Source organism: Drosophila biarmipes, unplaced genomic scaffold (assembly GCF_025231255.1).
Source record: "Drosophila biarmipes strain raj3 unplaced genomic scaffold, RU_DBia_V1.1 ptg000015l, whole genome shotgun sequence".
NCBI lineage: Eukaryota > Metazoa > Arthropoda > Insecta > Diptera > Drosophilidae > Drosophila > Drosophila biarmipes.
This window is the reverse complement of record NW_026114533.1, coordinates 1133664-1160369: the sequence shown is the minus strand read 5'-3', so window position 1 is coordinate 1160369 and position 26706 is coordinate 1133664. Positions and strand designations below refer to the sequence as shown.

At 33.8% G+C, this 26706-nt stretch overlaps 1 protein-coding gene and 1 long non-coding RNA gene across 54 annotated transcripts in view; one reads left to right on the top strand and one right to left on the bottom strand.

The window, feature by feature from the left end:
* LOC108024369 (uncharacterized) overlaps nt 1–3329 on the bottom strand; it is a 19842-nt gene extending 16513 nt beyond the window's left edge. For 10 of the 36 annotated variants that reach the window (XM_050890111.1, XM_050890115.1, XM_050890116.1 and 7 more), the window contains exons 1-2: nt 3182–3329; nt 2182–3003 (exon numbers count right to left, since the gene is read on the bottom strand). In XM_050890111.1, the coding sequence (XP_050746068.1) occupies nt 2182–2969 (788 nt within the window). In that variant the 5' untranslated portion in view covers nt 2970–3003; nt 3182–3329. Of the gene's footprint in view, nt 1–664; nt 899–956; nt 3051–3081; nt 3158–3181 lie in introns of those variants that run through there. The other 26 variants (XR_007765285.1, XR_007765284.1, XR_007765281.1 and 23 more) reach the window with 15 other exon arrangements.
* Nucleotides 1175–26706, top strand: LOC122818572 (uncharacterized). 18 transcript variants are annotated; one of them, XR_007765300.1, is made up of 5 exons: nt 1764–1897; nt 4386–4580; nt 4633–4880; nt 20370–20460; nt 20513–22314. It is a non-coding gene; the product is annotated as an uncharacterized LOC122818572 (long non-coding RNA). The 18 variants fall into 18 exon arrangements; XR_007765298.1 differs by lacking the exons at nt 1764–1897; nt 4386–4580; nt 4633–4880; nt 20370–20460; nt 20513–22314 and adding exons at nt 1175–1276; nt 22843–23037; nt 23100–23428; nt 23481–24520; XR_007765290.1 differs by lacking the exons at nt 1764–1897; nt 4386–4580; nt 4633–4880 and adding exons at nt 1175–1276; nt 12481–12675 and having other exon boundaries at nt 20132–20460.

Genomic DNA, 26706 nt, shown 5'->3' with positions numbered 1-26706 from the left:
GAAAGGCGTCCGCCCGGTAGAATCTCCATTCCAGGTTCATTCATTCTAAGTCACTTCTGGAAGAGAGAAAGGCGATAGCGCACATTTCGATCTCGAAGAAGTGTCTTCTGATACACTTCTGGACGATAGTTAGACGATATAACACATTTTACAAAAACTAAATATACATATATCGCGTTGATGTAACTTCTAAGTCACTTCTGAGCGATAGAAAGGCGATAGCGCACATTTTACAAAAACAAAAAGGGTCGCGATCGCGAAGAAGTAACTTCTGAGACACTTCTGGACGATAGTTAGACGACACAAAAACAAAGTTACTGGGAAAAAGGAGGACACGATAAGTGCCGTTACCCTTTATTTCTGAAAATTCAAGAAGAGTCGCCGAAGTGACTTCCCGAAGTGTCGCCGAAGTGGCAGATTTCTTCCCGACGCGAGTGACTTCCGCGATCCGAATGCGATATCGCGGACGATAGTTTTCATCTTCTAGAAATCACTTTAAAGTGTCTTCCGCGATAGAAAATGCTTGCAGGGATGTGTTGTGTAAGCGGATACTTGAAAAAAATGTGAAACCCCCTCAAGACCATTATTATTAAAATACATTTTAGAAATTCGAAAAACCAAAAAAAAAAATATCCAAAAAATGTATAGTTTTTTTTCAGATGAGTTAAATTTTAGCAAATCAGATCAAAATATATTTTCTGTATATTTAATTATCTATATAAGCACGAGAGTTTGTAAAATTACTTAATGACGATTTACTTTTTGTTTATTGTATTGCATTTTTGATTTTCTAAAAAAAAGCATTTCTTATAGCAAAGTATCTGGGATTTATAGCCATTTTTGTACTGCTGTTCAAAACGTCGTAGCAATTCAAACCGTACAACAGCTCAGTTTCAGTCTGAAATTTGTGTTACAAAATAAATATTAAATAAAACTAGAACTAATTTTATCCATACCATTATTTTATCAAAAGTAAAATCATTATACTTTAGTGAATCTTCTATATCCAGTTTTGCCGTGTTTGATATTATATGTTTCTTGAAATAGTATATCGCTGAAGCATCTCTACTTTCCAATGTTCCGCATAAATTATTTTTCGTTGCACAGTGGTGCAGCCTTTCGTCTTTAAAGTACAATTCTTGAGTGTTCTCGTTAACGAAACTAGAAAAGAGCAATATTGACGCTATTCGTGAAATTTTGAAATAATCTGCTTTCCCAATAGCCTGTCTCACTTTCGGACCACATAGTTCCTTATATAGCTGCATTTGATTAAATTGTAAGTTTCCAGCAGCTGAACTTGCACTAAATACAGCACAATAAGTAGATCCACTTTTTTCTGCTGATAATGGTAATAGTATAGCAAACATTTTGCTATGAGCTTTAATGAAACCCACCAGCTTTAATTTAAAATAAGGAAGATGTTCGTTTCTCAGTTTTCTGAAAGATACCACCATGCGACACTTTTTTTTTACGAGTTTTTCTGTTGGCAACAGGAAAGCGTGGACCCGATTGTCATGTAATATCAAAACTTTCCAATGAGTACTATGCAATAAGAGCTGACTGTAATTAGGTTTAAACTTAAACACGGCATAAATGGAATTTTTGCCAGAGCCGTGATCCTGCGCCAGCTTCAGATGCACGGCCGCCTTGTCAAAGATCGGTACATGGCTTTGGAATTCTACAGACATTTTAATTGGCGCACTGAATATGATGATACCTTTACTTACAGAAATTAGATTTTGCTTAACGTACTCCTTCTGTAACTTTTGCTGAATGAAATTTAGCTGGCTTTTTTCAAAACGCAAGACACCTACATTGTGTCGCAATCGCCCAATGGCTTCAGGCTTAAGATCTGTTGCCAAATTTTTAAAAAAACGAATGGCTGTTTTCTGTATGGGTAAGTTAAAGCTTATGCAGTAAAATATGTTATTGTCGCTCAGGCAAACCAATTCTTTTTTATGATCTACCCAAGTGCAGGCCTGAATGCCGGTCACAGGCTTTATCAAGGTGTGGACAAAGCACTTGTCAAGCTGAATGTTGTATAAGAATTTTAGTCGCACCAGCTGATCACCGTCCGTGTAATATATGTCGCCATTGTCACTTGTGGCATCATAATCCATCCATTTAGAACCAGAATGATAAGTCTGATTCTGTTTTATTGCAAGAAGACTAGATACGTACCATATGTCAACACTACCAGTGCTAAGGAAAACCAAACAAAGGTTCTCAGTTGGTAGGAGGCGAATATATCTTACATGAGATGCGTACACGCATAGTAGCTCAATGTGGTAATCTTGGTGTGAACTCTCTGATAAACCAGTAATATTTAATGTTAAAACAAATACATGTCCAGCTATGCTGAAGATGTGAACGTAATGAGGTTGTACCTCCTTTAACCCAAACAAGTTCTGCACGAACTGTTTTTTGTCTTCAGTGACCTTTAAAGTAGTGAGAGTGTAATTGTCATTCTGCCACTCGCATTGAAATATGTTTTTATCGTCAAAAGTAATATCGAACGTATATTGTAGGGTCGACTCAACATTTTCGGAGCTGGGGATGTCATGATACATTTGTAAAAGCAGGCGTTGATCTTCCTCTCTTATCACGCTAAATCCATCATCCAAGACAGCTAAGCAGCGGACTCCACTAAGACATTTTATTAAATTCATGGCCTTGAACGAACGAAAGAAATAGACTTCCCCATCCGACATAAGTAGCATCGTGTTGTACCTCAAAGTGTGCACGCTTTTTATATAGTTTCCGCCCAAAATAGGCAGTGGAATTCGCATCACAGTTATTTTTTTCCTGGAGGTATCTTTACGGTCCTTGAAGCGTATATTTAGCAAATAGTACTTGTTCCATGTAATATACACAGACGTACCGGCATGCGCTGCAGATACAAGGAGTCCACATGCCACAAAAAGGAAGTCATCACTAATCGACCATAGGTTTTCTCCTTTCAGTTCCATCGCCAATGTATTATTTCAATATTGAGTTGGGCGCCTTAAACAAATACGAAATAGGTTTAATTTGATTAGAGTAGATCTATAACACATAACAATCGCAAGAAAAATGTTCTACCGTTTCCATAATGGAAGCGTTTGCGTCTACTTAGCGTTTAAAACGTGACAAATTGCTTAAAACATTTAATCAGCTTGGGAGGGGAGGACGGAAAACTTACCAGTTTCTGAACTAGAAATTAAAACTCCAGTGCCTTAAATGCCATAAACAGATGATTTAATTTTATTAGCTGCAAAATAATCTACACGAGTTAGTAGTGGGTAAATATTAATTGATTTTTCACATTCTTGCATTTTAATATGTTCTATAATTTGTTGAAACACTTTCAGGCTTATCATAGATACGACGCCTATACATAACTACATAATAGCCTTTGCACACAGCAGTTTAAAAATGCTTTTTTAATTTTATCCCAATATTAGAAAAATTAAACGTTTCGGGCAGGCACGTATTGCTGATACCCTTTTTTCGATTGTCCCTACAGAACTATTATTTGGAATATCAGAAAAGGTGTTAGGCAAAAGTGTAAACGAATAATGTATCAAAGTTACATACATATGTATACATGTAATGGCTGGCGAGCACTTGCCTCCAATATTTTCGAACAAAGACAAAATTCAAGAATCTGTGTATAGATTACACAATACAAAATGACCGCTGACCAACTCGTTCTTCTAAACAAATCAATAAAAATTTTCAAAAAATTCAAGTTTTTTAATTATAGATTTTCCCACGCGTTGATGTCGTGACCATCGAGAAAGAGAATGCACCTGTGACATTAACCATCATATTTTCTGTGCAAAATTTAATTAATTCCTATAACTCTCACAAACGTTGTACAAATATGCACGTCACCTCTTTAGAAAGGAAATTAAATTGCAAATTAATTAATGCCGTAGGGCCAACTATAAGAATACAAATTTTGAGTAATTTAAGTCTATTTAATTAAGGCTTTTCACACGGGGTCGATGCCAGTCGCCATAACTTTTACTATAAAAACTTTAATTATTTCATACAACTCTAAAGACGTTGTACCGACATGCACGGTACCTTGTTGGAAAGTAAAATAAATTTACCAATTAACTCAATGAAACGCCGTAATTTTCCGAGAAATTCAAGTCCTTTCAATAATAGCTTTTACACGCGCTCACACTATTAAGGCCAGCGAGAAAGCGTATAAACCCGTGACATCAAGCAACACATTTTCTTTGCTAATTTTAAATAATTCGTACAACTCTCACAGACGTTGTACCCACATGCACGGTAACTCGATGGAAAGGAATATAGTTTACTAATTAACTAATGCGGAACGGCAAACAAAAAGCCTTCAGATTTTGAGAAATTTAAGTTTTTATTTAATAAAGGCGTTTCCCACGCGGTCACACGGTCGAGGCCAGCGAGAAAGAGTACGCACCTGTGACATCTAGAGCTGCAAAAAATCGATAGTACCATCGATAATATCGATGGTTGGCCGCTGGTCACCGACTTCGGTATTTTTCAGACTATCGCGATAGTTTTACAAAAAATTCCCATCACTTGGACTTCGAAGGAACAAGAAGGTACGCATATTTTGCGCACAAAACCATTTTAATATATACTAATTTTCTCTAGTTTTCGACAGAAATATTCAGATTCTGGTGGTTGTGGTGTTGTTGTGGTTCCTTAAAAATAAATGGCGGTGCAAAAAGTTTCAGGTCCCCCTTTAATGCAGAGCAAGCCGTATCTTTGCTAGAAAAAACACTTTCTTCTCTACCCCATACCAACAAGGAACCCATTTTAACCACCCAACCACCGGAACCACCAAAACCGAAATCTTCGCTCCTCAATTTTGTAAAACAAAACATAGAGCTTAAACAGAGGTCTAGCAAAGTTAAGTTGATAATTCAAATAAGGCAGTATTTTGAAAAAATGAACATTGATTAGAATCAGGACCCATTGGAGTACTGGAAGGTAAGTTAATAAAAGCTAAAAGTACTATTCTTTAAAATTTTTATAATTGCAGCAACATGAATTAGAGATGTCCCAACTGGCTATAAGCGCTAAGCAGGGGCTCTGCATTCCGGCAACCTCGACAGAATCGGAATGGATGTTTTCCAAAGCGGGCCTAACAATCTGTGACCGACGGGCGTCCCTAAAGCGAAAAACCGTCCACAAATTGTTATTTGTTAACAAAAATTGGTTTTTAACCAAAGAAATGTAATATAATTTCTTCTAACAAATATGAAATAAAAAGATCTCGTTTGAATTTAAACTGAATGCGTTTTTAATTAAAACAGGGGTATTCATGTAAAAGCAGTATAATAGGGGTATTGCCTTAAAAAATATTTTAAGTATATTGGTTTTACATGAATACCCCTAATGTTTATATTTGAGCGATAGTATCGCGATAGTATCGAAGTTTAGTCCGCAAACTATTAAAACTATCGATGGGGCTACCATCGATGTTTTTGCAGCTCTAGTGACATTAAACATTATTTTTTCTAAGAAAACGCTTGCATGTGGTGATATGATTTCTTCATTGTGTCATTCATGTTGTAAAAATTTAATATGTGCGTCAAAATAGCGTCGGGCACTTAGTGTCGATTATGTAGCGTTGGAATATGAAACATGGGTCCAATTATTATTTTTGATTTTCTCGGCTTCTTGGAACCGAATTAAAATGCAAAATTGTTTAGAATGAAAATATATATCGATCTGGATAGTTTGCAAACACTTTTAACGACTTTTAAAAGTATATTTAATATCTATTTCGGGTCCCCACAATTTTATTTATTGCTCCCCTGACAGAGGTTGTAGAAACATGCACGGTAAACCGACATCATAAAATAAGATAATCGCTTTACAGCAGAAGAAAACAAGGAAGAACGCTATAGTCGAGTGCCTTGACTTTCAGATACCCGTTACTAAAATAAATTAGAGATATATAAGCAGCAAAGAAATATTGTAAAGAGCCACCTACCGGCTATTTTGGTATATAATATTTGGGCGGAAGACATTTTTTGGGTCCATATATTTAAGTTAAAATTTTTGTTCCATTTTAAAAACTAGGCGCTACTGATTTTCGTGGATTCTGGGCGTTAGAGTGAGTGTGGCACCTCGTTGAAAGACGCATCATAAAAAAAAGAAGTGTTGGCGATATTAAAGCAAAATGAGTAACCATATCGAATGTATGAAAAGTTAATTGGATTTGTTTTCACCACACCCCACACAAAGTTATATTCTAAGAACTGAAGAAGTCTCATATAATCAATTACTTTCTTGGACGGCGCCTCCTCAATCGAATTTGTTTGCGTAGGAAATGGGGAAACGTACCGAGATTTATCAAGTGTTTACCTACGACTTGTAGTGCAACTTAGAAAAAATGATAACAACAATAATTTATTTTCAATATTTAGAAGTTTCTCAGTTTATTTAAATAATATTGTGGTATCGCAGAGTGATAATAATTATCATTATAAAGCGTATTTGCAAAAAATTTTAAACTATGTGAGTGATGCCTGTGGAAGTTAATTGGCTTCTCATGGTTATTTTCCACATTTTGGAAGAATAACAGCTGGGAAATATGTTTATCCCAACACGAATGAAACTCTTAAAAATGTATTCCAAAATAATAATAAGGTTGAATTATTCGGAAAAATTTATGGAGATATATTTAATCAAAACAAACTGCTTGTTAATAATGTTGATTTAAGAATTAATTTCCATATTGAAAAAACAGCATTTTCTTTAATGGAAACTGAAACTGAATCGAATGTAAAGATACTAGAAGCACAACTTTTTATGAATCACATAATTATTAACTCCAGGAATTTTATTGGCTCATCATCATGTTCTACAAACAAAAAATGCTCTATACCCATTTAGCAAAGGCGAAGTCAAATCTTTTACAATTTATCCGGGCAACAATAAACTATCAATAGATAACGCAGTTATTGGTCAGCTACAAATTTTCTGTCTTTTTGTATGGTTAAAAACCGTTTATACTCAGAAAACCGGACCTTAGACCCGTTAAACTTTGAACATTTCAAAATTCAACGCTTTAATCTATTGGTTAATGGAGTTCAAGTTCTTCCCAGTCTTTAGAATTTGATTTCTCTAACCCGAAAAAGGTTTAAAGCTCCAGAGGTTATAATATGCTATTTAGATCATGTGGAATAAAACATTACGATCGTGGACTGCAAATTACATAGGAAATGTTTGATACAAACAGTTTTATATTACCCTTTGACTCAACTGCTGATCAATCAAATTGAACTGTATATTCAAATTTGATCTCGCAAGGAAGGAAGATTTTCGCAATCACTTCATGAAGCACTTACTTGTTTAGTATAGTATTGATAAACATAGAAATATTCGAACGCTTTTTTAAAATAAATACTTTACAAATTCAAAATTTGCTTTCTAAGCATTCAAAAACACGATCTATTTTTAAAGGAGTCTTTCCTTCGGACCAGTTACCGAAATCTATTTCAAAGTATCCCGCTTTAATAATTGTGAACACCGATACTTCAGATCAGAAAGGAACTCATTGGATTGCATTCTATTTTTATAGTCGAAGGTCAGCAGAATTTTTCACAGTATACTGTGAATACGATTCCATGCTTGATATTGATAAACATAGAAACATTCGAACGCTTTTTTAAATTGAATACTTTACAAATTCAACATTTTCTTTCTAAGCATCACAAAAAAAACGATCTATTTTTAAAGGAGTCTTTCCTTCGCACATGCTTTAATAATTGCGAACACCGCTACTTCAGATCAGAAAGGAACTCATTGGATTGCATTATATTTTGATAGTCGCAGGTTAGCAGAATTTTTCGATTCATATGGATAATATCCCCAGAAAATATAATTTGTAACATTTTTAAAATCTAACGCCTATAAATATTTTTATAATAAACAACAACTACAAAGATATTTTTCTAATACTTGCGGTCATTATTGCCTGCTGTATGGTCTTTTTAAAAGTAAAAAGAAAACACTTAACTGTTTTTTAAAAAATTTCAAGAAAAACGACTTTTTATACAGTACATTTAAAAAAATAAAAACTGTTTATTGAGTAAAATTAATTTATTTTATTTATGGTTTTGGGGCAATTTGTGTCGCTCCAGGGGCAAAGTTTTTAGTACTATCCAAACTTTGAATATATCAACTTCATACAACTCTAAGGACGTTGTATCGACATGCACGGTACCTTGTTGGAAAGAAAATAAAATTTACCAATTATTTCAATGAAACGCCGTAATTTTCCGAGAAATTCAAGTCCTTTCAATAATGGCTTTTACACGCGCTGACACTATTGAATCCAGCGAGAAAGCGTATAAACCCGTGACATCAAGCAACACATTTTCTTTGCTAATTTTAAATAATTCATACAACTCTCACAGACGTTGTACCCATAGGAATATAGTTTACTATTTAACTAATGCGGAACGGCAAACAAAAAGCCTTCAGATTTTGAGAAATTTAAGTTTTTATTTAATAAAGGCGTTTCCCACGCGGTCACACGGTCGAGGCCAGCGAGAAAGAGTACGCACCTGTGACATCTAGAGCTGCAAAAAATCGATAGTACCATCGATAACATCGATGGTTGGCCGCCGGTCACCGACTTCGGTATTTTTAGACTATCACGATAGCTTTACAAAAAATTCCCATCACTTGGACTTCGAAGGAACAAAAAGGTACGCATATTTTGCGCACAAAAAAATTTAATATATACTAATTTTCTCTAGTTTTCGACAGAAATATTCAGATTCTGGTGGTTGTGGTGTTGTTGTGGTTCCTTAAAAATGGATGGCGGTGCAAAAAGTTTCAGGTCCCCCTTTAATGCAGAGCAAGCCGGATCTTTGCTAGAAAAAACACTTTCTTCTCTACCCCATACCAACAAGGAACCCATTTTAGCCACCCAACCACCGGAACCACCAAAACCGAAATCTTCGCTCCTCAATTTTGTAAAACAAAACATAGAGCTTAAACAGAGGTCTAGCAAAGTTAAGTTGATAATTCAAATAAGGCAGTATTTTGAAAAAATGAACATTGATTAGAATCAGGACCCATTGGAGTACTGGAAGGTAAGTTAATAAAAGCTAAAAGTACTATTCTTTAAAATAGTATTCCCTTAAAAAATTATTTTAAGTATGTTGGTTTTACATGAATACCCCTATTGTTTATATTTGAGCAATAGTATCGCGATAGTATCGAATCCGCACTCTATTAAAACTATCGATGGGGCTACCATCGATGTTTTTGCAGCTCTAGTGACATTAAACATTATTTTTTCTAAGAAAACGCTTGCATGTGGTGATATGATTTCTTCATTGTGTCATTCATGTTGTAAAAATTTAATATGTGCGTCAAAATAGCGTCGGGCACTTAGTGTCGATTATGTAGCGTTGGAATATGAAACATGGGTCCAATTATTATTTTTGATTTTCTCGGCTTCTTGGAACCGAATTAAAATGCAAAATTGTTTAGAATGAAAATATATATCGATCTGGATAGTTTGCAAACACTTTTAACGACTTTTAAAAGTATATTTAATATCTATTTCGGGTCCCCACAATTTTATTTATTGCTCCCCTGACAGAGGTTGTAGAAACATGCACGGTAAACCGACATCATAAAATAAGATAATCGCTTTACAGCAGAAGAAAACAAGGAAGAACGCTATAGTCGAGTGCCTCGACTTTCAGATACCCGTTACTTAAATAAAATACAGATATATAAGCAGCAAAGAAATATTGTAAAGAGCCACCTACCGGCTATTTTGGTATATAATATTTGGGCGTTAGAGTGGGAGTGGCACCCCGTTGAAAGACGCATCATAAAATAAATAAGTCTACAAGAAAATTAAGTGTTGGCGATATTTTTTCTAAAGCAAAATGAGTAACCATATCGAATGTATGAAAAGTTAATTGGGTTAGTTTTCACCACTTCCCTCACAAAGTTATATTCTAAGAACTGAAGAAGTCTCATATAATCCAATTGCTTCCTTGGACGGCGCCTCCTCAATCTAATTTGTTTGCGTAGGAAATGGGGAAACGTACCGGGATTTATCAAGTGTTTACCTACGACTTGTAGTGCAACTTAGAAAAAATGATAACAACGTTATCGAAGGAAATGCTGTCGGTGTAGTAAACAATTTACACATTTACTTTCCATATTTAGAAGTTCCTCAGTTTATTTAAATAATATTGTGGTATCGCAGAGTGATAATAATTATCATTATAAAGCGTACTTGCAAAAAATTTTAAACTATGGGAGTGATGCCTGTGGAAGTTATTTGGCCTCTCAAGGTTATTTCCCACATTTTGGAAGAATAACAGCTGGGAAATATGTTTATCCCAACACGAATGAAACTTTTATAAATGTACTCCAATATAATAATAAGGTTGAATTAATCGGAAAAATACATGGAGATATATTTAATCCAAACAAACTGCTTGTTAATAATGTTGATTTAAAAATTAATTTCCATATTGAAAAAACAGCATTTTATTTAAGGGAAACCGACACTGAATCAAAAGTAAAGATACTAGAAGCACAACTTTTTATGAATCACATAATAATTAACCCCAGCAATTTTATTGGCTCATCATCATGTTCTACAAACAAAATATGCTCTATACCCATTTAGCAAAGACGAAGTCAAATCTTTTACAATTTATCCGGGCAACAATAAACTATCAATAGATAACGCAGTTATTGGTCAGCTACCAAATTTTCTGTCTTTTTGTATGGCTAAAAACCGTTTATACTCAGAAAACCGGACCTTAGACCCGTTTAACTTTGAACATTTCAAAATTCAACGCTTTAATCTATTGGTTAATGGAGTTCAAGTTCCTTCCAGTCTTTAGAATTTGATTTCTCTAACCCGGAAAAGGTTTAAAGCTCCAGAGGTTATAATATGCTATTTAGATCATGTGGAATAAAACATTACGATCGTGGACTGCAAATTACATAGGAAATGTTTGATACAAACAGTTTTATATTACCCTTTGACTTAACTGCTGATCAATCAAATTCAACTGTATATTCAAATTTGATCTCGAAAGGAAGGAAGATTTTCGCAATCACTTACTGAAGCACTTACTTGTTTAGTATACTGTGAACACGATACCATGCTTGATATTGATAAACATAGAAATATTCGAACGCTTTTTTAAAATAAATACTTTACAAATTCAAAATTTGCTTTCTAAGCATTCAAAAACATGATCTATTTTTAAAGGAGTCTTTCCTTCGGACCAGTTACCAAAATCTATTTCAAAGTATCCCGCTTTAATAATTGTGAACACCGATACTTCAGATCAGAAAGGAACTCATTGGATTGCATTCAATTTTTATAGTCGAAGGTCAGCAGAATTTTTCACAGTATACTGTGAATACTATTCCATGATTGATATTGATAAACATAGAAACATTCGAACGCTTTTTTAAATTGAATACTTTACAAATTCAACATTTGCTTTCTAAGCATCAAAAAAAAAAAACGATCTATTTTTAAAGGAGTCTTTCCTTCGGACCAGTTACCGAAACCTATTTTAAAATATCCCGCTTTAATAATTGCGAACACCGCTACTTCAGATCAGAAAGGAACTCATTGGATTGCATTATATTTTGATAGTCGCAGGTTAGCAGAATTTTTCGATTCATATGGATAATATCCCCAGAAAAAAATAATTTTTAACATTTTTAAAATCGAACGCCTATAAATATTTTTATAATAAACAACAACTACAAGGATATTTTTCTAATACTTGCCTGCTGTATGGTCTTTTTAAAAGTAAAAAGAAAACACTTAACTGTTTTTTAAAAAATTTCAAGAAAAACGACTTTTTATACAGTGATAAATTAATACTACAAATGTTTAAGAACCATTTAAAAAAATAAAAACTGTTTATTGAGTACAATTAATTTATTTTATTTATGGTTTTCGGGCAATTTGTTTGTTCAACTTATAATATTTAATCATAAGACCAAGGGCTTCTTCTTTCAGTGCCGGCAACATATGACACTGGCATGTATCGGGTCCAGATGAAGCATCATCGTCGCTCCAGGGGCAAAGTTTGTAGTACTATCCAAACTTTGAATATATCAACTTCATACAACTCTAAAGACGTTGTATCGACATGCGCGGTACCTTGTTGGAAAGAAAATTAAATTTACCAATTAATTCAATGAAACGCCGTAATTTTCCGAGAAATTCAAGTCCTTTCAATAATGGCTTTTACACGGGCTCACACTATTGAGGCCAGCGAGAAAGCGTATAAACCCGTGACATCAAGCAACACATTTTCTTTGCTAAATTTAAATAATTCGTACAACTCTCACAGACGTTGTACCCACATGCACGGTAACTCGATGGAAAGGAATACAGTTTACTAATTAACTAATGCGGAACGGCAAAGAAAAAGCCTTCAGATTTTGAGAAATTTAAGTTTTTATTTAACAAAGGCGTTTCCCACGCGGTCACACGGTCGAGGCCAGCGAGAAAGAGTACGCACCTGTGACATCTAGAGCTGCAAAAAATCGATAGTACCATCGATAATATCGATGGTTGGCCGCTGGTCACCGACTTCGGTATTTTTCAGACTATCACGATAGTTTTACAAAAAATTCCCATCACTTGGACTTCGAAGGAACAAGAAGGTACGCATATTTTGCGCACAAAACCATTTTAATATATACTAATTTTCTCTAGTTTTCGACAGAAATATTCAGATTTTGGTGGTTGTGGTGTTGTTGTGGTTCCTTAAAAATGGATGGCGGTGCAAAAAGTTTCAGGTCTCCCTTTAATGCAGAGCAAGCCGTATCTTTGCTAGAAAAAACACTTTCTTCTCTACCCCATACCAACAAGGAACCCATTTTAACCACCCAACCACCAAAACCGAAATCTTCGCTCCTCAATTTTGTAAAACAAAACATAGAGCTTAAACAGAGGTCTAGCAAAGTTAAGTTGATAATTCAAATAAGGCAGTATTTTGAAAAAATGAACATTGATTAGAATCAGGACCCATTGGAGTACTCGAAGGTAAGTTAATAAAAGCTAAAAGTACTATTCTTTAAAATTTTTATAATTGCAGCAACATGAATTAGAAATGGCCCAACTGGCTATAAGCCCTAAGCAGGGGCTCTGCATTCCGGCAACCTCGACAGAATCGGAATGGATGTTTTCCAAAGCGGGCCTAACAATCTGTGACCGACGGGCGTCCCTAAAGTGAAAAACCGTCCACAAATTGTTATTTGTTAACAAAAATTGGTTTTTAACCAAAGAAATATAATATAATTTCTCCTGCCAAATATGAAATAAGAAGATCTCGTTTGAATTTAAACTGAATGCGTTTTTAATTAAAACAGGGGTATTCATGTAAAATCAGTATAATGGGGGTATTCCCTTAAAAAATTATTTTAAGTATGTTGGTTTTACATGAATACCCCTAATGTTTATATTTGAGCGATAGTATCGCGATAGTATTGAAGTTTAGTCCGCAAACTATTAAAACTATCGATGGGGCTACCATCGCTTGCATGTGGTGATATGATTTCTTCATTGTGTCATTCATGTTGTAAAAATTGAATATGTGCGTCAAAATAGCGTCGGGCACTTAGTGTCGATTATGTAGCGTTGGAATATGAAACATGGGTCCAATTATTATTTTTGATTTTCTCGGCTTCTTGGAACCGAATTAAAATGCAAAATTGTTTAGAATGAAAATATATATCTATCTGGATAGTTTGCAAACACTTTTAACGACTTTTAAAAGTATATTTAATATCTATTTCCGGTCCCCACAATTTTATTTATCAGGGGAGCACTGACAGAGGTTGCAGAAACATGCACGGTAAACCGACATCATAAAATAAGATAATCGCTTTACAGCAGAAGAAAACAAGGAAGAACGCTATAGTCGAGTGGCTCGACTTTCAGATACCCGTTACTAAAATAAAATAGAGATATATAAGCAGCAAAGAAATATTGTAAAGAGCCACCTACCGGCTATTTTGGTATATAATATTTGGGCGGAAGACATTTTTTGGGCCCATATATTTAAGTTAAAATTTTTGTTCCATTTTAAAAACTAGGCGCTACTGATTTTCGCGGATTCTGGGCGTTAGAGTGGGAGTGGCACCTCGTTGAAAGACGCATCATAAAAAAAATAAGTCTACAAGAAAATTAAGTGTTGGCGATATTTTTTCTAAAGCAAAATCAGTAACCATATCGAATGTATGAAAAGTTAATTGGATTTGTTTTCACCACACCCCACACAAAGTTATATTCTAAGAACTGAAGAAGTCTCATATAATCAATTACTTCCTTTGACGGCGCCTCCTCAATCGTATTTGTTTGCGTAGGAAATGGGGAAACGTACCGAGATTTATCAAGTGTTTACCTACGACTTGTAGTGCAACTTAGAAAAAATGATAACAACGTTATCGAAGGAAATGCTGTCGGTGTAGTAAACAATAATTTACTTTCAATATTTAGAAGTTCCTCAGTTTATTTAAATAATATTGTGGTATCGCAGAGTGATAATAATTATCATTATAAAGCGTACTTGCAAAAAATTTTAAACTATGGGAGTGATGCCTGTGGAAGTTATTTGGCCTCTCAAGGTTATTTCCCACATTTTGGAAGAATAACAGCTGGGAAATAATAATGTTGATTTAAGAATTAATTTCCATATTGAAAAAACACCATTTTATTTAATGGAAACCGACATTGAATCAAATGTAAAGATACTAGAAGCACAACCTTTTATGAATCACATAATAATAAATCGCAGCATTTTATTGGCTCATCATCATGTTCTACAAACAAAAAATTCTCTATACCCATTTAGCAATTTATCCGGGCAACAATAAACTATCAATAGATAACGCAGTTATTGGTCAGCTACCAAATTTTCTGTCTTTTTGTATGGTTAAAAACCGTTTATACTCAGAAAACCGGACCTTAGACCCGATTAACTTTGAACATTTCAAAATTCAACGCTTAAATCTATTTGTTAATGGAGTTCAAGTTCTTCCTAGTCTTTAGAATTTGATTTCTCTAACCCGGAAAAGGTTTAAAGCTCCAGAGGTTATAATATGCTATTTAGATCATGTGGAATAAAATATTACGATCGTGGACTCCAAATTACATAGGAAATGTTTGATACAAACAGTTTTATATTACCCTTTGACTTAACTGCTGATCAATCAAATTCATATGTATATTCAAATTTGATTTCGCAAGGAAGGAAGATTTTCGCAATCACTTACTGAAGAACTTACTTGTTTAGTATACTGTGAACACGATTCCATGCTTGATATTGATAAACATAAAAATATTCGAACGCTTTTTTAAAATAAATACTTTACAAATTCAAAATTTGCTTTCTAAGCATTCAAAAACACGATCTATTTTTAAAGGAGTCTTTCCTTCGGAACAATTACCGAAATCTATTTTTAAAGTAACCCGCTTTAATAATTGTGAACACCGATACTTCAGATCAAAAAGGAACTCATTGGATTGCATTCTATTTTTATAGTCGAAGGTCAGCAGAATTTTTCACAGTATACTGTGAATACGTTGCATTCTTGATATTGATAAACATAGAAACATTCGAACGCTTTTTTAAAATTCAAAATTTGCTTTCTAAGCATTCAAAAACACGATCTATTTTTAAAGGAGTCTTTCCTTCGGACCAGTTTCCGAAATCTATTTTTAAGTAACCCGCTTTAATAATTGTGAACACCGATACTTCAGATCCGAAAGGAACTCATTGGATTGCATTCTATTTTTATCGTCGAAGGTCAGCAGAATTTTTCACAGTATACTGTGAATACGATTCCATGCTTGATATTGATAAACCTAGAAATATTCGAACGCTTTTTTAAATTGAATACTTTACAAATTCAACATTTACTTTCTAAGCATTACAAAAAAAAACGATCTGTTTTTAAAGGAGTCTTTCCTTCGGACCAGTTACCAAAACCTATTTTAAAGTATCCCGCTTTAATAATTGCGAACACCGCTACTTCAGATCAGAAAGGAACTCATTGGATTGCATTATATTTTGATAGTCGCAGGTTAGCAGAATTTTTCGATTCATATGGATAATATCCCCAGAAAAAATAATTTGTAACATTTTTAAAATCTAACGCCTATAAATATTTTTATAATAAACAACAACTACAAGGATATTTTTCTAATACTTGCGGTCATTATTGCCTGCTGTATGGTCTTTTTAAAAGTAAAAAGAAAACACTAAACTGTTTTTTAAAAAATTTTTAAGAAAAACGACTTTTTATACAGTGATAAATTAATACTACAAATGTTTAAGAACCATTTTAAAAAATAAAAACTGTTTATTAAGTAAAATTAATTTATTTTATTTGTGGTTTTGGGGCAATTTGTTTGTTCAACTTATAATATTTAATCATAAGACCAAGGGCTTTTTCTTTCAGTGCCGGCAGGGGCAAAGTTTGTAGTTCTATACAAACTTTGAATATATCAACTTCATACAACTCTAAAGACGGTACCTTGTTGGAAAGAAAATTAAATTTACCAATTAACTCAATAAAACGCCGTAATTTTCCGAGAAATTCAAGTCCTTTCAATAATGGCTTTTACTCTCTGTAAACCCGTGACATCAAGCCACACATTTTCTTTGCTAATTTTAAATAATTCGTACAACTCTCACAGACGTTGTACCCACATGCACGGTAACTCGATGGAAAGGAATATAGTTTATAGTATTCATGTAAAAGCAGTATATTAGGGGTATTCCCTTAAAAAATTATTTTAAGTATGTTGGTTTTACATGAATACCCCTAATGTTTATATATGAGCGATAGTATCGCGATAGTATCGAAGTTTAGTCCGCAAACTATTAAAAATATCAATGGGGCTACCATCGATGTTTTTGCAGCTCTAGTGACATCAAACATTATTTTTTCTAAGAAAACGCTTGCATGTGGTGATATGATCTCTTCATTGTGTCATTCATGTTGTAAAAATTGAATATGTGCGTCAAAATAGCGTCGGGCACTTAGTGTCGATTGTGTAACGTTGGAATATGAAACATGGGTCCAATTATTATTTTTGATTTTCTCGGCTTCTTGAAACCGAATTAAAATGCAAAATTGTTTAGAATGAAAATATATATCGATCTGGATAGTTTGCAAACACTTTTAACGACTTTTAAAAGTATATTTAATATCTATTTCGGGTCCCCACAATTTTATTTATTGCTCCCCTGACAGAGGTTGTAGAAACATGCACGGTAAACCGACATCATAAAATCAGATAATCGCTTTACAGCAGAAGAATACAAGGAAGAACGCTATAGTCGAGTGGCTCGACTTTCAGATACCCGTTACTAAAATAAAATAGAGATATATAAGCAGCAAAGAAATATTGTAAAGCGCCACCTACCGGCTATTTTGGTATATAATATTTGGGCGGAAGACATTTTTTGGGCCCATATATTTAAGTTAAAATTTTTGTTCCATTTTAAAAACTAGGCGCTACTGATTTTCGCGGATTCTGGGCGTTAGAGTGGGAGTGGCACCTCGTTGAAAGACGCATCATAAAAAAAAGAAGTGTTGGCGATATTAAAGCAAAATGAGTAACCATATCGAATGTATGAAAAGTTAATTAGATTTGTTTTCACCACACCCCACACAAAGTTATATTCTAAGAACTGAAGTAATACAATTACTTCCTTGGACGGCGCCTCCTCAATCTAATTTGTTTGCGTAGGAAATGGGGAAACATACCGAGATTTATCAAGTGTTTACCTACGACTTGTAGTGCAACTTAGAAAAAATGATAACAACGTTATCGAAGGAAATGCTGTCGGTGTAGTAAACAATAATTTACTTTCAATATTTAGAAGTTCCTCAGTTTATTTAAATAATATTGTGGTATCGCAGAGTGATAATAATTATCATTATAAAGCGTACTTGCAAAAAATTTTAAACTATGGGAGTGATGCCTGTGGAAGTTATTTGGCCTCTCAAGGTTATTTCCCACATTTTGGAACAATAACAGCTGGGAAATATGTTTATCCCAACACGAATGAAACTCTTAAAAATGTATTCCAAAATAATAATAAGGTTGAATTATTCGGAAAAATTTATGGAGATATATTTAATCAAAACAAACTGATTGTTAATAATGTTGATTTAAAGATACTAGAAGCACAACTTTTTATGAATCATCATGTTCTACAAACAAAAAATGCTCTATACCCATTTAGCAAAGGCGAAGTCAAATCTTTTACAATTTATCCGGGCAACAATAAACTATCAATAGATAACGCAGTTATTGGTCAGCTACCAAATTTTCTGTCTTTTTGTATGGTTAAAAACCGTTTATACTCAGAAAACCGGAGCTTAGACCCGTTTAACTTTGAACATTTCAAAATTCAACGCTTTAATCTATTGGTTAATGGAGTTCAAGTTCTTCCCAGTCTTTAGAATTTGATTTCTCTAACCCGGAAAAGGTTTAAAGCTTCAGAGGTTATAATATGCTATTTAGATCATGTGGAATAAAACATTACGATCGTGGACTGCAAATTACATAGGATATGTTTGATACAAACAGTTTTATATTACCCTTTGACTTAACTGCTGATCAATCAAATTCAACTGTATATTCAAATTTGATCTCGCAAGGAAGGAAGATTTTCGCAATCAATTACTGAAGCACTTACTTGTTTAGTATACTGTGAACACGATTCCATGCTTGATATTAATAAACATAGAAATATTCGAACGCTTTTTTAAAATAAATACTTTACAAGTTCAAAATTTGCTTTCTAAGCATTCAAAAACACGATCTATTTTTAAAGGAGTCTTTCCTTCGGACCAGTTACCGAAATCTATTTCAAAGTAACCCGCTTTAATAATTGTGAACACCGATACTTCAGATCAGAAAGGAACTCATTGGATTGCATTCTATTTTTATAGTCGAAGGTCAGCAGAACTTTTCACAGTATACTGTGAATACGATTCCATGCTTGATATTGATAAACATAGAAACATTCGAACGCTTTTTTAAATTGAATACCTTACAACTTCAACATTTGTTTTCTAAGCATAAAAAAAAAAACGATCCATTTTTAAAGGAGTCTTTCCTTCGGACCTTAATAATTGCGAATAAAGCTACTTCAGATCAGAAATGAACTCATTGGATTGCATTATATTTTGATAGTCGCAGGTTAGCAGAATTTTTCGAGTCATATGGATAATATCCCCAGAAAAAATAATTTGTAACATTTTTAAAATCTAACGCCTATAAATATTTTTATAATAAACAACAACTACAAGGATATTTTTCTAATACTTGCGGTCATTATTGTCTGCTGTATGGTCTTTTTAAAAGTAAAAAGAAAACACTTAACTGTTTTTTAAAAAATTTCAAGAAAAACGATATTTTATACAATGATAAATTAATACTACAAATGTTTAAGAACAATTTTAAAAAAATAAAAACTGTTTATTACTTTGAATATATCAACTTCATACAACTCTAAAGACGTTGTACCGACCTTGTTGGAAAGAAAATTAAATTTACCAATTAACTCAATGAAACGCCGTTATTTTCTGAGAAATTCAAGTCTTTTCAATAATGGCTTTTACTCTCACACTATTGAGGCCAGCGAGAAAGCGTATAAGCCCGTGACATCAAGCAACACATTTTCTTTGCTAATTTTAAATAATTCGTACAACTCTCACAGACTTTGTACCCACATGGACGGTAACTCGATGGAAAGGAATATAGTTTACTAATTAACTAATGCGGAATGGCAAACAAAAAGCCTTCAGATTTTGAGAAATTTAAGTTTTTATTTAATAAAGGCGTTTCCCACGCGGTCACACGGTCGAGGCCAGCGAGAAAGAGTACGCACCTGTGACATCTAGAGCTGCAAAAAATCGATAGTACCATCGATAATATCGATGGTTGGCCACTGGTCACCGACTTCGGTATTTTTCAGACTATCACGATAGTTTTACAAAAAATTCCCATCACTTGAACTTCGAAGGAACAAGAAGGTACGCATATTTTGCGCACAAAAAAATTTAATATATACTAATTTTCTCTAGTTTTCGACAGAAATATTCAGATTCTGGTGGTTGTGGTGTTGTTGTGGTTCCTTAAAAATGGATGGCGGTGCAAAAAGTTTCAGGTCCCCCTTTAATGCAGAGCAAGCCGTATCTTTGCTAGAAAAAACACTTTCTATTCTACCCCATACCAACAAGGAACCCATTTTAACCACCCAACCACCGGAACCACCAAAACCGAAATCTTCTCTCCTCAATTTTGTAAAATAAAACATAGAGCTTAAACAGAGGTCTAGCAATGTTAAGTTGATAATGCAAATAAGGCAGTATTTTGAAAAAATGAACATTGATTAAAATCAGGGCCCATTGGAATACTGGAAGGTAAGTTAATAAAAGCTAAAAGTACTATTCTTTACAATTTTTATAATTGCAGCAACATGAATTAGAGATGTCCCAAATGGCTATAAGCGCTAAGCAGGGGCTCTGCATTCCGGCAACCTCGACAGAAGCCACCTACCGGCTATTTTGGTATATAATATTTGGGCGTTAGAGTGGGAGTGGCACCCCGTTGAAAGACGCATCATAAAAAAAATAAGTCTACAAGAAAATTAAGTGTTGGCGATATTTTTTCTAAAGCAAAATGAGTAACCATATTGAATGTACGAAAAGTTAATTAGATTTACTTTCACCACACCCCTCACAATGTTATATTCTAAGAACTGAAGAAGTCTCATATAATCCAATTGCTTCCTTGGACGGCGCCTCCTCAATCTAATTTGTTTGCGTAGGAAATGGGGAAACGTACCGGGATTTATCAAGTGTTTACCTACGACTTGTAGTGCAACTTAGAAAAAATGATAACAACGTTATCGAAGGAAATGCTGTCGGTGTAGTTAACAATAATTTACTTTCAATATTTAGAAGTTCCTCAGTTTATTTAAATAATATTGTGGTATCGCAGAGTGATAATAATTATCATTATAAAGCGTATTTGCAAAAAATGTTAAACTATGGGAGTGATGCCTGTGGAAGTTATTTGGCCTCTCAAGGTTATTTCCCACATTTTGGAAGAATAACAGCTGGGAAATATGTTTATCCCTACACGAATGAAACTCTTAAAAATGTATTCCAAAATAATAATAAGGTTGAATTATTCGGAAAAATTTATGGAGATATATTTAATCAAAACAAACTGCTTGTTAATAATGTTGATTTAAGAATTAATTTCCATATTGAAAAAACAGCATTTTATTTAATGGAAACCGACACTGAATCAAATGTAAAGATACTAGAAGCACAACTTTTTATGAATCACATAATAATTAACCCCAGCATTTTATTGGCTCATCATCATGTTCTACAAACAAAAAATGCTCTATACCCATTTAGCAAAGCCGAAGTCAAATCTTTTACAATTTATCCGGGCAACAATAAACTATCAATAGATAACGCAGTTATTGGTCAGCTACCAAATTTTCTGTCTTTTTGTATGGTTAAAAACCGTAAATACTCAGAAAACCGGACCTTAGACCCGTTTAACTTTGAACATTTCAAAATTCAACGCTTTAATCTATTGGTTAATGGACTTCAAGTTCTTCCCAGTCTTTAGAATTTGATTTCTCTAATCCGGAAAAGGTTTAAAGCTCCAGAGGTTATAATATGCTATTTAGATCATGTGGAATAAAACATTACGATCGTGGACTGCAAATTACATAGGAAATGTTTGATACAAACAGTTTTATATTACCCTTTGACTTAACTGCTGATCAATCAAATTCATATGTATATTCAAATTTGATCTCGAAAGGAAGGAAGATTTTCGCAATCACTTACTGAAGCACTTACTTGTTTAGTATACTGTGAACACGATTCCATGCTTGATATTGATAAACATAGAAACATTCGAACGCTTTTTTAAAATAAATAATTTACAAATTCAACATTTGCTGTCTAAGCATCACAAAAAAAAAAACGATATATTTTTAAAGGAGTCTTTCCTTTGGACCAGATACCAAAATCTATTTTAAAGTATCCCGCTTTAATAATTGCGAATACCGCTACTTCAGATCAGAAAGGAGCTCATTGGATTGCATTATATTTTGATAGTCGCAGGTTAGCAGAATTTTTCGATTCATATGGATAATATCCCCAGAAAAAATAATTTGTAACATTTTTAAAATCTAGCGCCTACAAATATTTTTATAATAAACAACATTTACAAGGATATTTTTCTAATACTTGCGGTCATTATTGCCTGCTGTATGGTCTTTTTAAAAGTAAAAAGAAAACACTTAACTGTTTTTTAAAAAATTTCAAGAAAAACCACTTTTTATACAATGATAAATTAATACTACAAATGTTTAAGAACAATTTTAAAAAATAAAAACTTTTTATTACTTTGAATATATCAACTTCATACAACTCTAAAGACGTTGTACCGACATGCACGCTACCTTGTTGGAAAGAAAATTAAATTTACCAATTAACTCAATGAAACGCCGTTATTTTCCGAGAAATTCAAGTCTTTTCAATAATGGCTTTTACTCTCACACTATTGAGGCCAGCGAGAAAGCGTATAAGCCCGTGACATCAAGCAACACATTTTCTTTGCTAATTTTAAATAATTCGTACAACTCTCACAGACGTTGTACCCACATGCACGGTAACTCGATGGAAAGGAATATAGTTTACTAATTAACTAATGCGGAACGGCAAACAAAAAGCCTTCAGATTTTGAGAAATTTAAGTTTTTATTTAATAAAGGCGTTTCCCACGCGGTCACACGGTCGAGGCCAGCGAGAAAGAGTACGCACCTGTGACATCTAGAGCTGCAAAAAATCGATAGTACCATCGATAATATCGATGGTTGGCCGCTGGTCACCGACTTCGGTATTTTTCAGACTATCGCGATAGTTTTACAAAAAATTCCCATCACTTGGACTTCGAAGGAACAAGAAGGTACGCATATTTTGCGCACAAAAAAAATTTAATATATACTAATTTTCTCTAGTTTTCGACAGAAATATTCAGATTCTGGTGGTTGTGGTGTTGTTGTGGTTCCTTAAAAATGGATGGCGGTGCAAAAAGTTTCAGGTCCCCCTTTAATGCAGAGCAAGCCGTATCTTTGCTAGAAAAAACACTTTCTATTCTACCCCATACCAACAAGGAACCCATTTTAACCACCCAACCACCGGAACCACCAAAACCGAAATCTTCTCTCCTCAATTTTGTAAAATAAAACATAGAGCTTAAACAGAGGTCTAGCAATGTTAAGTTGATAATGCAAATAAGGCAGTATTTTGAAAAAATGAACATTGATTAAAATCAGGGCCCATTGGAATACTGGAAGGTAAGTTAATAAAAGCTAAAAGTACTATTCTTTACAATTTTTATAATTGCAGCAACATGAATTAGAGATGTCCCAAATGGCTATAAGCGCTAAGCAGGGGCTCTGCATTCCGGCAACCTCGACAGAAGCCACCTACCGGCTATTTTGGTATATAATATTTGGGCGTTAGAGTGGGAGTGGCACCCCGTTGAAAGACGCATCATAAAAAAAATAAGTCTACAAGAAAATTAAGTGTTGGCGATATTTTTTCTAAAGCAAAATGAGTAACCATATTGAATGTACTAAAAGTTAATTAGATTTACTTTCACCACACCCCTCACAATGTTATATTCTAAGAACTGAAGAAGTCTCATATAATCCAATTGCTTCCTTGGACGGCGCCTCCTCAATCTAATTTGTTTGCGTAGGAAATGGGGAAACGTACCGGGATTTATCAAGTGTTTACCTACGACTTGTAGTGCAACTTAGAAAAAATGATAACAACGTTATCGAAGGAAATGCTGTCGGTGTAGTTAACAATAATTTACTTTCAATATTTAGAAGTTCCTCAGTTTATTTAAATAATATTGTGGTATCGCAGAGTGATAATAATTATCATTATAAAGCGTATTTGCAAAAAATGTTAAACTATGGGAGTGATGCCTGTGGAAGTTATTTGGCCTCTCAAGGTTATTTCCCACATTTTGGAAGAATAACAGCTGGGAAATATGTTTATCCCTACACGAATGAAACTCTTAAAAATGTATTCCAAAATAATAATAAGGTTGAATTATTCGGAAAAATTTATGGAGATATATTTAATCAAAACAAACTGCTTGTTAATAATGTTGATTTAAGAATTAATTTCCATATTGAAAAAACAGCATTTTATTTAATGGAAACCGACACTGAATCAAATGTAAAGATACTAGAAGCACAACTTTTTATGAATCACATAATAATTAACCCCAGCATTTTATTGGCTCATCATCATGTTCTACAAACAAAAAATGCTCTATACCCATTTAGCAAAGCCGAAGTCAAATCTTTTACAATTTATCCGGGCAACAATAAACTATCAATAGATAACGCAGTTATTGGTCAGCTACCAAATTTTCTGTCTTTTTGTATGGTTAAAAACCGTAAATACTCAGAAAACCGGACCTTAGACCCGTTTAACTTTGAACATTTCAAAATTCAACGCTTTAATCTATTGGTTAATGGACTTCAAGTTCTTCCCAGTCTTTAGAATTTGATTTCTCTAATCCGGAAAAGGTTTAAAGCTCCAGAGGTTATAATATGCTATTTAGATCATGTGGAATAAAACATTACGATCGTGGACTGCAAATTACATAGGAAATGTTTGATACAAACAGTTTTATATTACCCTTTGACTTAACTGCTGATCAATCAAATTCATATGTATATTCAAATTTGATCTCGAAAGGAAGGAAGATTTTCGCAATCACTTACTGAAGCACTTACTTGTTTAGTATACTGTGAACACGATTCCATGCTTGATATTGATAAACATAGAAACATTCGAACGCTTTTTTAAAATAAATAATTTACAAATTCAACATTTGCTGTCTAAGCATCACAAAAAAAAAACGATATATTTTTAAAGGAGTCTTTCCTTTGGACCAGATACCAAAATCTATTTTAAAGTATCCCGCTTTAATAATTGCGAATACCGCTACTTCAGATCAGAAAGGAGCTCATTGGATTGCATTATATTTTGATAGTCGCAGGTTAGCAGAATTTTTCGATTCATATGGATAATATCCCCAGAAAAAATAATTTGTAACATTTTTAAAATCTAGCGCCTACAAATATTTTTATAATAAACAACATTTACAAGGATATTTTTCTAATACTTGCGGTCATTATTGCCTGCTGTATGGTCTTTTTAAAAGTAAAAAGAAAACACTTAACTGTTTTTTAAAAAATTTCAAGAAAAACCACTTTTTATACAATGATAAATTAATACTACAAATGTTTAAGAACAATTTTAAAAAATAAAAACTTTTTATTACTTTGAATATATCAACTTCATACAACTCTAAAGACGTTGTACCGACATGCACGCTACCTTGTTGGAAAGAAAATTAAATTTACCAATTAACTCAATGAAACGCCGTTATTTTCCGAGAAATTCAAGTCTTTTCAATAATGGCTTTTACTCTCACACTATTGAGGCCAGCGAGAAAGCGTATAAGCCCGTGACATCAAGCAACACATTTTCTTTGCTAATTTTAAATAATTCGTACAACTCTCACAGACGTTGTACCCACATGCACGGTAACTCGATGAAAAGGAATATAGTTTACTAATTAACTAATGCGGAACGGCAAACAAAAAGCCTTCAGATTTTGAGAAATTTAAGTTTTTATTTAATAAAGGCGTTTCCCACGCGGTCACACGGTCGAGGCCAGCGAGAAAGAGTACGCACCTGTGACATCTAGAGCTGCAAAAAATCGATAGTACCATCGATAATATCGATGGTTGGCCGCTGGTCACCGACTTCGGTATTTTTCAGACTATCGCGATAGTTTTACAAAAAATTCCCATCACTTGGACTTCGAAGGAACAAGAAGGTACGCATATTTTGCGCACAAAAAAATTTAATATATACTAATTTTCTCTAGTTTTCGACAGAAATATTCAGATTCTGGTGGTTGTGGTGTTGTTGTGGTTCCTTAAAAATGGATGGCGGTGCAAAAAGTTTCAGGTCCCCCTTTAATGCAGAGCAAGCCGTATCTTTGCTAGAAAAAACACTTTCTATTCTACCCCATACCAACAAGGAACCCATTTTAACCACCCAACCACCGGAACCACCAAAACCGAAATCTTCTCTCCTCAATTTTGTAAAATAAAACATAGAGCTTAAACAGAGGTCTAGCAATGTTAAGTTGATAATGCAAATAAGGCAGTATTTTGAAAAAATGAACATTGATTAAAATCAGGGCCCATTGGAATACTGGAAGGTAAGTTAATAAAAGCTAAAAGTACTATTCTTTACAATTTTTATAATTGCAGCAACATGAATTAGAGATGTCCCAAATGGCTATAAGCGCTAAGCAGGGGCTCTGCATTCCGGCAACCTCGACAGAAGCCACCTACCGGCTATTTTGGTATATAATATTTGGGCGTTAGAGTGGGAGTGGCACCCCGTTGAAAGACGCATCATAAAAAAAATAAGTCTACAAGAAAATTAAGTGTTGGCGATATTTTTTCTAAAGCAAAATGAGTAACCATATTGAATGTACTAAAAGTTAATTAGATTTACTTTCACCACA